Here is a 13952-nt window from a genome sequence, read left to right on the forward strand (position 1 = left end):
AATCTGGGCCAGCAGATAACAATGACAATAAATTCATGTTATTTGCTATGAGGGAACAAAGAGACTCTCATGACTACCCTTTGCTGTGAAAAAACATCTGTTGGTTAACAGTTTCAAAAAGAAAAGAGTTAACTCTTTGAAATCCATTAAGGATGTCTTCTAAGTGTGAATAAAAATTATTTGATAAAGTTCAAATACAGAATTAGCAACAACTGCATAAATGCCATTTTGTAATTTTCTTCACACAAGGGCCAGAAGTCAGCAAATTATGGCCAAACTAACACTAGATGCATGTTTTTGTAAAGTGCTATTAGAAGACAGCCATTTGTTTTGGTCTTGTCTACAGCTGCTCTTTTGCTACAATGGCAGAGTATTCGTGATAGAGATTGTTTGGTTCACAAAGCCAAAAATATTTACTTACTCTCTGGCCTTTTACAGAAAAAAAGCACTAGACAATCCAAAGGTAGGATTTACATAAATACGTAATTTACCCATTTTTGATAAAGAATGGCTAAATCTCTATCTCTAATCTATAACATAAAAATGCCAGAAACTTGGTTTTTACCTTGAAGGTTTTCCTTCTGCAACAAAGAGCTGAGCTGATTCATAGAGTTGAAGATGAGAATGGACTCCACAGATGCTCTGTATCGCCCAGAATGCTCACTGCCAGCATTTAGCCCCAGGCTTTGAATCCCTTGGCTGGTCTCCATCCCTTCTAGGAGTGGAAGCTCATGAGGAAGAAAACTGGTAACTATGCTATGAAGAGTCGGCTCCTGAGAATCTGGATCTAGTAACCAGCATGCCACCTGAATGGGATAGCAATGAGAATATTTTCCTGATTTTTTTTCGAAGACACTTTTGTACCTCTAAATGAAAAGGGAAAAAAAGAAAGCTTATTTCTAACCTCACTCATTTTCATTTAATATTTATTCAGTGGTTTTCCCAGGAAAGGAGAAGGAAAGAATAATTGTAACAGGACTCATTTTTGGTAGCAATAACAGCAATGGCTTTCAAAGAAAGAAAAGTTGTAACTATTCCATTACTACAATGCTCAGGCCGAACCAGTTTAGCAGTAGGCTTGACAAACAAGTGTGTCTCAGCAAACTCAAACCATGCGTCTGAAAATGAAGATGGACTCCTCTACTAGGCTAATTTGGGCTAAGCTACTGTAATAAAGATGGGCTACTGTGAGGTTTTAGGTATATTTAGTTCTTTCAACACTAAAAGAAGTGAGGTATCGGGCGCGGTGGCTGCCGCCTGTAATCCCAGCACTTTGGGAGACTGAGGCGGGTTGATCACCTGAGGTCAGAAGTTCAAGACTAGCCTGGTCAACATGGTGAAACCCTGTCTCTACTAAATATACAAAATATTAGCTGGGTGTGGTGGTGGGCACCTGTAATCCCAGCTACTCAGGAGGCTGAGGCAAGAGAATTGCTTGAACCTGGGAGGTGGAGGTTGCGGTGAGCTGAGATTGCACCAATGCACTCCAGCCTGGGCAGCAAGATCAAAACTTTGTCTCAAAGAACAAAAAAAAAAAAGAAGTGAGGCATAAATGTTTTACCATTAAAAGTTTATATCCAGAGTTTCAGAAAGCCTCTAGACTTTCCCCTCAGGATGGGGGGTTTGTCACCAGAAAACCATCCAATTATTCATTTGATTGCCATTTTCAACCTCCTCATGAGTAGGAGTCCCGTAGTTTCTAATACTAGATCAAGCAGATCATTAACTGGATTAGAATAAGGGAATCTAAGCCCTGTTCACAATTCTGACAATTACTTTACTATATGACTCAATTATTTCTTTTGTAGGTTAAGAATAAAGTTTTATAGGGGAATACTGAATGAAACAGTCTCATGTAAAGGTTAACAGGTTTTTTAACTGAGTCATCATTATGAAGAGTGCATCAAACTTTGCTATTATAAAGGAAAGTTCTCAGGAGCCAGTAAGGGGATTTGCCTCTATGCTAAATGGCCACTAACTACAATCCTTTTTGACATCTTATTCACACTCTTTTCCAATTTTCTGCCTCCACCCTCATGAATATTTAAAACCTTCTGCTATCATATACCTAAATCTGTTCTCATTTCACTTCCAATTTACTATTAGACAGAAAACTTAGGACTTATGACCCAAATTAAAATTTTTTCAAAATCTCTGAGGAAAGACATAAACTTTAGGGCTCCAAATTTGTGACATCTCTGTTTTTATCTACACAGAGATATTTGGTGCATGATATTCTATTCTGGGTAGATGAGATTATTGAATAAAGAATTGACTAAAATTCTTAAGCTGCATTACTGAAGCTAAGGAAATACCAAGTCATTTAAGAATTAACACTAAAAATGTTTTAAGTATATAAAAATTAAATAAGACATAGAACCTTAGGATCTTCATAACTTTGCTCCAAGGAGATGCCACAAGAAAGAAGAAGAATTTTATAGCTCTGGATGAAGTCATAGATGACAACAGAACGTTCTTTATCAGATTCCTTTCGCAAGCAAGATTGAAGGTGCCATATCCTGTCTTTCAAAGTCAGGCTTGGATCTAGAGAAGGTGGAACCAAACTGGCACTAATTTCTTTAAAAAAAAAAAAAAGGAAAACACAGTTTTAAGGCAAAAACAAATGTTTTCATTTGAAGCAGCAATCTTTAGTAGAAAGACTGAAAAAGACTAGAAGCCTAAGGGTCTGGTTCCATGTGACGAGTAATTCAGCATCTTATCAAGGTCATATCAGCTATGTAGATGAAGTGCATCATAATCTAAAAATTATGGTTTGGGCTAGAAGATTTTTAATGCTCTACTTAATTAGGTGGGAGAAAATATTAAGCATTAATACTTCTAAAAACAAAATTTCCCAGAATGAGGAGTTAAAGACAGGAAAAGTATTTGGAAATAAATTTTAAAGAGAGATTTAGTATGAACAGATACTATTCTATCCAAATAAAGAAAAAGCTTAAGTAACTACTCACCCCAACATATTTTCCTGCAAAACAACCGAAAATATTTCATGCTTACTAAGGAACAGACACTACACAGCATCCTTTAAAATGTTTCCTTATTAATTTTGCTCCTGTCCAAAACCAACCTATCAGCTGGGGTATCCAACAACCATAGTCAGATCACAGGGTATTTCCAGATTACATCCTTTCCATTCCAAAGACTTCTCCAAAGTTTATATGATTCGACTACTATAGACCTCTAGCTCAACGATCCCTCTAGATGAGTTTCAGACCCATTCAATGGGAGGACAAAAGACTGAAAATAAACTACCATACTTTAGTCTTCAAAAGCAAACCCTGAAAATGGCAAGAGAGTTCCTGAGGCTTCACTGCCCACTCAGAGGAAAAACCCATAGCATTAATAGCCTCATGTGACAGGCAGGGAGAAGTAAGGAAGTGCTTCTTAAAACATTAATTCTAGTTAATATATGCAATAACGTATATGCCAGCTGCTCTCCAAAAAATTACAAGTTTTGCCGGGCACAGTGGCTCACGCCAGCACTTTGGGAGGCCGAGGCGGGTGGATCACCTGAGGTAAGGAGTTCAAGACCAGCCTGACCAATATGGGAAAACCCTGTCTCTACTAAAAAAAATACAAAATTAGCCGGCGTGGTGGCACATGCTTGTAATAGCAGCTACTTGGGAGGCTAAGGCAGAATCGCTTGAACCCAGGAGGTGAAGGTTGTATTGAGCCAAGATCAGGCCATTGCAAGCCAGACTGGGCAACAAGAATGACACTCTGTCTCAAAAAAAAAAAAAGAAATTTAAACTCTAAAAATAAATCCTAGGTAAATATCAGGAAATTATTCTCAAAATATAAGATCACTACCCTAATGGATGTTACACTAATTACATAGTGACTTACTCAAATACTCATTACTTACCAGAATGCTTTTGTTCCTTCTGCAATGAAAAATAATAGGCATCCCTTCCACCCCAGCATACTGCCAGTCCAACCACCAAGATGTCATCACAACCTTTAATAGGAAATCCATCATCTCTAATAGGAATTTCCTGAGGTGAGCTAGCTAAGTAAAACAAAAGTGAAATAGGTAAAGATCTCTAAAAATAAAGACATTATATAAATTGTTAAAACAATTATAATAAAAAATCTATCTTTGATAGGCAAAATTTCCTAAAAAAAATAGGTATTTGGACAGTCATTTTAAGTATAAGTAAGATCTTTCCAGGCTTCTCATCAATTAAGATAACCGTCACTATGAAAAAGCAACCAAAGATTTGTTAAATCTATAGCGATTAAGTTCAAAAAAGAGAGGCTGCATTTCAAATTTTGTAACTCAAACAAAAATACAGGTCATTTGCATACTACAAATATTTTACAGCAAATTCAGCAATTCTTGGCTAAGAAACTCCAGAAAAATAAAGACTATTATTCCCTAGTGAAGTATAATTTTGTATCTAGAGTCAACATTTTTTCCTAAAATAATGTATCTCGAATTTTATAAAGGTCACGAATCAATCTGTCTTATTGATAATTATATCCCTAGTATCAGGAAAATAACTGGCACGTAAGAACTTAGTACATATTTATTAAATTTAGGTGAACTTTTTTATCCCTCTAGCCTCTATTATATAGCCTGATACAGAAAATGTGCCCAATTTTGTTTGTTGCATCAAAAATGGAAAGTGCTATTCAACACTAAAAGTACATAAAAGTTGTGGTTAACACATCTGCTCCATGAATTGAAAATCAGACAAATACCCAAACCTTTATGAACAAATTAATTCATAAAATAGCAAGGTTTAATAAATCTAATCAAACACCTGATTTCCACAGCAGGTTGTCAAGCTGTCTACAACTGGTCCCCACAATCCAGAAGGCAGAGTTCATGCAATAAGACAGGAATATACATAGCCTTACTTGACCAAAAGGTTCAACTCTCTCAAAACCTGGAAGGGCTCCACAAGGTTTTGGAAGCAACATTTCCGTATACAATTCATGACTATCAGTGGAGGTCTAAATTCTACTCAAGATAAATCTTGGAAAATGTAGCTAATGTACACTGTGAAGAACAAAGTTCCTATTAGCAATGTACTTTTGTAATTACATAAGCAAACAAGGATATTACAATTTAATAGAAAATAATTTATGAGGCCACGCATGGTGGCTCACGCCTGTAATCCCAACACTTTGGGAGGCTGAGGCAGGTGGATCACGAGGTCAGGGGATTGAGACCATCCTGGCTAACACAGTGAAACCCCGTCTCTACCAAAATACAAAAAAGAAATTAGCCGGGTGTGGTGGCGTGCGCCTGTAGTCCCAGCTACTCAGGAGGCTGAAAAAGGAGAACTGCTTGAACCTGAGAGGCAGAGGTTGCAGTGAGCTGAGATCACACCACTGCACTCCAGCCTGGCCAACAGCAAGACTCTGTCTAAAAATAATAATAACAATAATTCATATGGCCAGGTGCAGTGGCTCATGCCTGTAATCCCAGCACTTTGAAAGGCCAACACAGGCGGATCACTTGAGGTCCGGAGTTTGAGACCATCCTGGACAACATGATGAAACCCCATATCTACTAAAAATACAAAAATTAGCCAGGCACGGTGCACATGCCTGTACTTCTAGCTACTTGGGAGGCTGAGGCAGGAGAATCACTTGAACTCAGAAGGTGGAGGGTGCAGTGAGCCAAGATCAAGATCACGCCACTGCACTCCAGCCTGGGCAACTGAGCAAGACTCCATCTCAAAAAAAAAAAGAAAGAAAAAGAAAAAAAAAAAAAGAATTCATGAGCACTGATGATTAATAAAAACCATTATGTTACAACATTAATATACCATAAAAGAACTGTCACATTCATATTCAAAATACATATTATCCTTATTTTTGTAAACTTTTATTCTAATATATATTACATGTTCCTTTTATACTGGAGGGCAACTACCATTAATTATCAATTTAGGTATGCTGAATAAATAAGGCTGTTCTATACATAAATCCACAGCGGAGATACACACTACAATTTGAACAGATTATATTTAATACCTAACATTGAGAAATCTCTTATCTCAGTCTACTAGTTTATAAACATGAAAAAATAAAATTAAAAAAGTTCTTACCTTGCTTAAACCTACCACCAATAGTAGCAGTTTTAGAAGATGTGAAACTTCTAATCTTTTCACAAGCCAGTGAGATGGAAAATCGCTTTTTGCACCGCCACTCCTTAATGAATGTTTGAAAAAGATTTTGGTCACTTGCTACATCAATTATGGCCAAACTTTCTGAACTGCTTGAGGCTGGAGTTAACTGTAATCCATCCTGTGATAACTGAAGTGAAAAGCCTGTGTCACTAATAGGGTTGTTGTCTTTGAACCCATTTCTACTCTCTGGACTTAAATCGTGGTTTTTAATATCTGAAGGTGAGTCAAATAAATAACTTTCACCAGGTTGTAAAACATTATTAGTTTTCCAACAGTTTACAGGTGTTTCAAGAATCCCTGGAAATGTCAGCTTAGAAGCAGACGTTGGAACGGGTGTAGGAGGAATGAGACCATTATCATCAACTATATCGCTTTCTTTACGAGGTAAGAGGGATGAGGTTTCACCATGATTGGCATTGTTTTCTAGCATCTCAATCTTGCTTTTTACTTCACTATTAGAAGAAAATGAAATTCCCTGCACTTGGTTTGTCTCCAAGTTTGAAATAACTTCTTGTTCTTCATTTAACTCTGTATTTTTTCCATTCAAACTAGACAAGTTTATAGTCACTGATTTTAGGTTTTCATTTTCTAGTGGACTGGACACTTTATCTAAAATCCTTTGCAGTCCTGGACTTAGATCAAATGATGCCCCTGACCATATGAATGAATGATTTTGCCTGGTCCCAGTTAATTTTGATTTTTCAGCCCTTTCATCTTGATCTCCTCCATCTTGATCACCTTGGTGGTGCTCATCAAGTACTGGATCATTTAGTTCTAATGCTCTAGGATATACTACAGTATGATGCTTCTCTTGAACAGGAAGTATATCCGCATTGTCCAAAGCTTCAACCATCTGAACAGAATCCATTTCTGAAAATATAACAGATTCATCATTGGAAAAAGTCAACTGCTGGCAGGTATCTTGATTCTCATTTACATTTGATTTTTTAATTAGGTCTTCTTGTTGTAGACACAGAGAATCACTAAAATGGTGTGATGTTACTTCTGAAGGAAGGGGTTCTTTCGTTTGCACATCAGGTAATTGTTCTTTTACTAGATAGTCATCACTGAAACTATCAAAGAGTAAACTATCACTCATATTCAAACTTGTTTCAGGAACTGGAAGACATTCTCCTTCTATACCAGTGGGAGTTCTCTTTTGAGGAATCAGAGGTATAACTGGTTTCACAGTTTCTTGTGTTTGATAACCTTGAAGAAAACTATTTAATTGAGAATCAGTAACAGAAAGTTCATTCTTTTTAAAACAAAGACCATTTTCCTCCAATAGTATTGGAGAATGGAAAATTGGGCTTTCTGGAGTCAGGATATCAACCCCATGTGAATCAGTGCTTTGTTTCATAGTACCTACAGTCTTAAGATCTATCTTAGTCACTCCTAGAGGATGCTGCTTAGCAGGAAAAGGAACGTGACACTCTTTCTGAAAAGAGTTCATCAAGTTCTGTTGGACTACGCTCTTCTGCATTATCCCTGCTGCCAGGTTGGTGTCCTTTGCTCCTAGTTTGGTATTTTCAGTTGCCATCTGTTGCATTATTTTCTCTGACTGAGTATCCAGGTAGAAACTATCTTCAAAATCACAGTCAGAAATATGATTATTTTTAGTTTTGTTTGTTGTGTAAGTACCTGTTTTTTCTTGTAGTCTAGAAATATTTAGAAAATTCTCATGCTGGCCTCCTGATTTGCTAAATGCTCCAGTTGATGGAAGTACTTCACTGGGTATCGCAGTTCTGCTTATATCATCTCCCAATGCCTGAAAATGACTTGGTTTATTTTCCTCCGTATTAAGCTTTATCCTTTCACAATTAATAGTAACATTTGAGTCTCTATTTATGTAACTACTGACTGCTTCACAGGGCATTTGTCTCTCTATTATATTTTTCTGTTTGGTAAAAGTGCTTGTCTGTTCATGAGATTGCTTTTGCGGGTACTGGTTAATTGGATCGGTGTCACAGTGTTTCACATAAACATTCTGGTTTTTTGAATCATTTTGTATCAGCACTTCATTTATTTTTTCTGCCTCAACAGCTACTCCTCTGCCCTTTTCACCAACCACACCAGTGGCCTGACAAGTCACATTTTTACTCTGAGATCCTGTGACAATATCTTCCACAAAATTGTCATTAGTTAGTGTTATGTTCCGTGAACAACTTTGCTTTATTTGTAATGGGAATGATGTTTTGTTATCTTTTTCCTTACCACTCAAAGATACATTTTTATCAAATGGCCCTGAATTTCTAAATTCTGTATTCTTCTCATCTAAGGTAAATGGGTCTTCACAAAGACTAGGATTAGACAGAGTCTGTCCCTGTAAATGGATTCTACATGCTCCAGAGTCTTTCAGGGGGCTGCTGTCCCTAGATTGCTTTAGATGCTTTCTATGTTTCCAAGATCGAAAACTTCTGCTCATCTTTTCTGAATTGAAATTCAAAGGTGCCTTTTTTGTTTTCTCTGAAAAAGTCTTAACAACTTTCTTATTGCTTGTTTTCCCCTCATTCTGAGAGGCTCCTGGCTTCTCTTTATTTATATCCAAAGAGGCCCATTTTCTTGCTCTGAAAATGGAATGTCTCTGATGTTCTTGATTCCCATCCTGGAAATTACAATTAAAGGAACTTGTATGCTCTCTACTTTTATTTAAGTCTTGCACTATATTTGGTGAATGCTTAATATAAGAATCACTAAATATTGTGTTACTTTTGTTCTTTGATGTTAATTTTTTATAAGAACTCTTAGTTTGGGATATAAATGTGTGTTCCTTTACTTCTGACTCACTGTGAGTCAATGAACATGTACTAGAATGTAACAGGGCACAGGGATTCCATTGCACTCCCATTTCAACTAAGTCCTGCTGCAGAATCATTCTGGCTTCTTCCACTATAAGGGCTGCTGCTTCCCTTTCAGTTAAACCTTTTCTGCCAGTCACCCAGATAGTTCGCATATTCCGACGTTCTTCAACTGCTTCCTCTTCCTCATCCACTGCCTTCCGGGCACTACACAAAGAGATGGGAAAAGACAGAAATGAATTCATTCATTCGTAAGGCAAATATTTATTAAACATTCAATCTGAGCTGTTCTAGGAACTGGAAAAATAGCAATGAAGGAGAGAGAGAAATGTATCTGCTCTCATGGCACATTCTAGCTGGGGAATTCAGAAAATAAAGGTTTAAAATGCATTCTATATTACCTGGTGATAAGAGTTGTATACAAAAACGAGGCACCAGAAACGGGTGGGTGGTTCTGTAGCTTTTAAACGGCATAATAAAGGAAGGCTTCGCTAAGACAGATTCTTTAAGTAGAAGCCTTTAAAAAAGTGAAAGCCATAAAACTTTCATTGAAAAACATCCAGCCAGGCGCGGTAGCTCACGCTTGTAATCCCAGCACTTTGGGAGACCGAGGAAGGCGAATCACTTGAGGCAAGGAGTTCGAGACCAGCCTGGCCAACATGGTGAAACCCTGTCTCTACTAAAAATACAAAAAATCAGCCAGGCATGGTAGCAGGTACCAGTAATCCCAGCTGCTTGGGAGGCTGAGGCATGAGAATCGCTCAAACCTAGGAGGCATTACAGTGAAACAAGATCACACCACTGCACTCCAGCCAGGGCAACAGAGCAGGACCCTGTCTCATTTAAAAACATTTTTAAAAGGCTGTATGCAGTGGCTCATGCCTGTAATCCCAGAACTTTGGGAGGCAAAGGTGGGTGTATCACCTGAGGTTAGGAGTTCAAGACCAGCCTGACCAATACGGTAAAACCCTGTTTCTACTAAAAATACAAAAATTGGCCGGGTGTGGTGGCATGGGCCTGTAGTCCCAGCTACTTGGGAGGCTAAGACAGGAGAACTGCTTGAACCCAGGAGGCAGAGGTTGCAGTGAGCTGAGATCACACCATTGCACTCCAGGGTGACAGAGTCTCGCTCTGTCTCAAAAAAAAAAAAAAAAAGACAAGAAAGAAAACAAATCCTCCTATACAATACACAATATAAACTCTGGACAAAATATATGAAGGGACTAGAAAATGAACAAAAAGGAAAGCAGAAACAGGAGGGGGGTTGAGACTTGCAAGAAAGAAATGGCAGTGGGTGAATTTTCACTTTTTACCTGAAGGCAGGGTCCAGTCAATACCCTGTAGGTTGGCTAAAAACTTAGATAAAAACCTGGAGTTCACTGATTGACAGAAGTCAGAAGAGAGTTAAGAGTAACTACATTAGTTGGAAATTGAAGGCAATATAGAACAGATAACTAGTGAAGAACAACTCCTAATTCTTCATATAAACTCTGCCCAAATCTCTGACTGACCTCTAAACTGTGCAAGTGTGAACAGATTCCAAGTGGTCAGTTAAAATAAACCAGGGGTCCTCAACCCCCGAGCTGTAGACCAGTAACAGTCCATGGCCTGTTAGGAACTGGGTCGCACAGCAGAAAGTGAATTATAGGCAAGGGAGCACTGCTGCCTGAGCTCTGCCTCCTGTCAGATCAGCTGCAGCAAACCCTATTGTGAACTGTGCATGCAAGTAATCTAGGTTGTGTGCTCCTTATGGGAATCTAATTATTTCATCCTAAAACCAAACCATCTCCATCACCCTCCTACCCCCACCTCTACTCCTGGTCTGTGGAAAAATTGTCTTCCATGAGGAAGAGATATGCAAGAGCAAAGAGGATAGTAAAATACTATACCCCACCCCTTCTCACACAGGTTAAGGTCTCAGAGCTGGGAGTCAGGTTTAAAGTGAATGGGAGGGAAGAAACACTGAACTGGAAATAAGATTGATGCTTCCATCTAGAACAAATTGTTTAATACCTGAAAATAAAACTGGTTGTTAGTACCTCAAAGTAACTAAATACCTATAGAATCTGCCTGAGATTTCATATAAGAGAGAGTTCCAAAAAACAGTGGTAGAAAAAATAATTAAGCTATTCTTTGATTTATATACTGAGTCTAGCCCATTCAATAAATTGGTTATGCAGACATACGCACACAAAAAAAATCAAGGGAATCTTCTCACAAATTGTTTTGAGGGACACTAGCATTCCAAAAAACATTTCAGAGGAATGTATTTTAAAATGCTTTTGTCTAATGAAAGTGTAAGATGAGCCTGCGATATATAATGAAATCACATCAAAATTATCAAAATCCATCAAAGCAGATCAAAATCAAAATGCATCAAAGCAGAAAGCATTGATACCAAACTTTTGCTCAGTTTTTTTGAGACACGATCTTACTCTGTCTCCCAGGCTGGAGTTCAGTGGCGCTATCAGGGCTCACTGCAGCCTCAACCTCCCGGGCTCAACCAACTCTCCAGCCTCACACCCCTAAGTAGCTGGGACTACAGGCACATGCCACCACACCCAGTTTTGTTTTTTTTTTTAATTTTAGTAGCGATGAGATCTTGCTATGTTGCCCAGGCTATTCTTGAACTCCTAAGCTCAAGCAATCAGCCTCAGCCTCCCAAAGTACTGGGATTACAGGCGTGAGCCACTGTGCCCAGCCCCACTCAGACATTCTAGTAGGAATGTTTTTAAGTCATGTATTATTTTTAAAATATACAAAACAAAAAGTAATCTGCAAGGGGGAAAAAGTAGCCATATTTTCTTCCACTTACACCAAGTATATAATAAGATTATTTAACACAAAAATACTTTAATACATTATCTACTATTTTAAAATTAACATTTTTTTAAATTTAATAAGCCCATGTAGGTAAAGGTATTCTCTTACCTTTTGAAAGGCACAGCACTTTTCAGAATCACCTCCACCTCCACAATATTTGCCCTAGCAAGGTCCGCCACAGTATGAAAGCCAGAAGCATAAAGAACCCTGGCTCTCTGAGCATTTAGTAAGGATACCCGAACCAGGTCACACAGCTCCCTCTGGATGCCAAATGTAAGACGCTTCTGAAATTGGGAAAGTAGTAGTTCCATGTTGTGCCAGCCCAGACGGTTGGAAAACACTGTAATCATCCCTAGAACATTCATAGAATAATTGTTGAATTGATTTTTTTTTTTACAGATGAATTCGCCATTTCTTTAGATGTATTTATATTTCCTTGTTTTTTCCCTGCAAAATTGTAAGATTTAACAAGGCCCAAGGTGTAAGTTAACAAGGGAACAGACATATATTAAGAGCCTTAACTAATTGGACAATAAATGTGCTAAGTTTTATAAGATGACATTAAATGTCATCTTATTTATTCTTCATCCTGAAGTTAACACAAGAAAACTGAGGCAGAGCATATAAACACAAAACAAACAAGAAGCCCTCACCCTAAATCATTTCTCTCTCTCTTTCTTTCTTAAGCAAAAGAGAACTCTTAAAAAGGTGTTTAAGAACTCTTAAAAAGGTGTTTAAAAAGGTGTAAAGGTGCTGGGCGCAGTGGTTCATGCCTGTAATTCCAGCACTCTGGGAGGCTGAGTAGAGCAGATCACCTGAGGTCGGGAGTTTGAGAACAGCCTGACCAACATGGAGAAACCCCGTCTCTACTAAAAGTACAAAATTAGCCAGGCATGGTGGCGCATGCCTGTAATCCCAGTTCCTCAGGAGGCTGAGGCAGGAGAATCGCTTGAACTCAGGAGGCAGGAGTTGCGGTGAGCCGAGGTCGCGCCACTGCACTCCAGCCTAGGCAACAAGAGAGAAACTCCATCTCAAAAAAAAAAAAAAAATTAGGGATTCTTTCCACCTAGAAGAAAACAAGAGAGTTGGTTTCAATATTCAAGTGCTGAGAGAACTAGAAAGAGAGAAGTTCCCATGTGCATTTTCTTCAAAGAAAGGTTGCTGAGCTCAATAGCTGCACTGTCTTGGAATAAAGAAACCAAAACAAGTGCCATGTCATAAAGACATCTGTGGAATTAAAATTGTTTTACACTTCCCTATAAGAACATAAACCCCTTGAGGCAGTCTTTCATCTTTGATGACAGTGAGTCTAAGAGTGAGTCCCTCCCGGCTGGGCGCGGTGGCTCAGGCCTGTAATCCCAACACTTTGGGAGGCCGAGACGGGTGGATAACGAGGTCAGGAGATCGAGACCATCCTGGCTAACACGGTGAAACCTCGTCTCTACTAAAAACACAAAAAAAATTAGCCAGGCGGGGTGGCAGGTGCCTGTAGTCCCAGCTACTCGGGAGGCTGAGGCAGGAGAATGGCGTGCACCTGGGAGGTGGAGTTTGCAGTGAGCCGAGATCGTGCCACTGCACTCCAGCCTGGGAGACAGAGCAAGACTCCGTCTCAAAAAAAAAAGTGAGTCCCTCCCTTCTTGCCACTATCTCTTCTCATCTTCCCCATAGTACTCCCTCATAAGCACATATCTTCACGATGAAACCTCTTATACATATAACACAACCTCTCATAGCCCATAGTTTCCTTCTTAAGGGCTTGTAAGGATTCCTTAGTAAAATCAGACTCAGAATTTCTCGTTTGCTTAGGGTTTAATACGTTAAGGTAGACCTTAGAATAGATCATTTTTGTAACAGTCAGACAGGAGTTCAGAAATCCCTCTCCAGGCCGGGCGCGGTGGCTCAAGCCTGTAATCCCAGCACTTTGGGAGGCCGAGACGGGCGGATCACAAGGTCAGGAGATCGAGACCATCCTGGCTAACACGGCGAAACCCCGTCTCTACTAAAAACACAAAAAATTAGCCGGGCGAGGTGGCGGCGCCTGTGGTCCCAGCTACTCGGGAGGCTGAGGCAGGAGAATAGCGGGAACCCGGGAGGCGGAGCTTGCAGTGGCCAGATCTCAGCTCACTGCACTCCAGCCTGGGCGACAGAGCGAGACTCCGTCTCAAAAAAA

The 13952-nt window shown here is 39.1% G+C and overlaps 1 protein-coding gene across 1 annotated transcript in view; it reads right to left on the reverse strand.

Annotated features, from left to right (window-relative positions):
• POLQ (DNA polymerase theta) overlaps positions 1-13952 on the reverse strand; it is a 106302-nt gene that overhangs the window by 42466 nt on the left and 49884 nt on the right. The window contains exons 15-19 of the mRNA XM_025376375.1: positions 11891-12134; positions 6081-9166; positions 3884-4027; positions 2381-2577; positions 566-806 (exon numbers count right to left, since the gene is read on the reverse strand). Coding sequence (XP_025232160.1) covers positions 566-806; positions 2381-2577; positions 3884-4027; positions 6081-9166; positions 11891-12134 — 3912 coding nt within the window. The remainder of the gene's footprint in view (positions 1-565; positions 807-2380; positions 2578-3883; positions 4028-6080; positions 9167-11890; positions 12135-13952) is intronic.

Source organism: Theropithecus gelada, chromosome 2 (assembly GCF_003255815.1).
Source record: "Theropithecus gelada isolate Dixy chromosome 2, Tgel_1.0, whole genome shotgun sequence".
Classification (NCBI taxonomy): domain Eukaryota; kingdom Metazoa; phylum Chordata; class Mammalia; order Primates; family Cercopithecidae; genus Theropithecus; species Theropithecus gelada.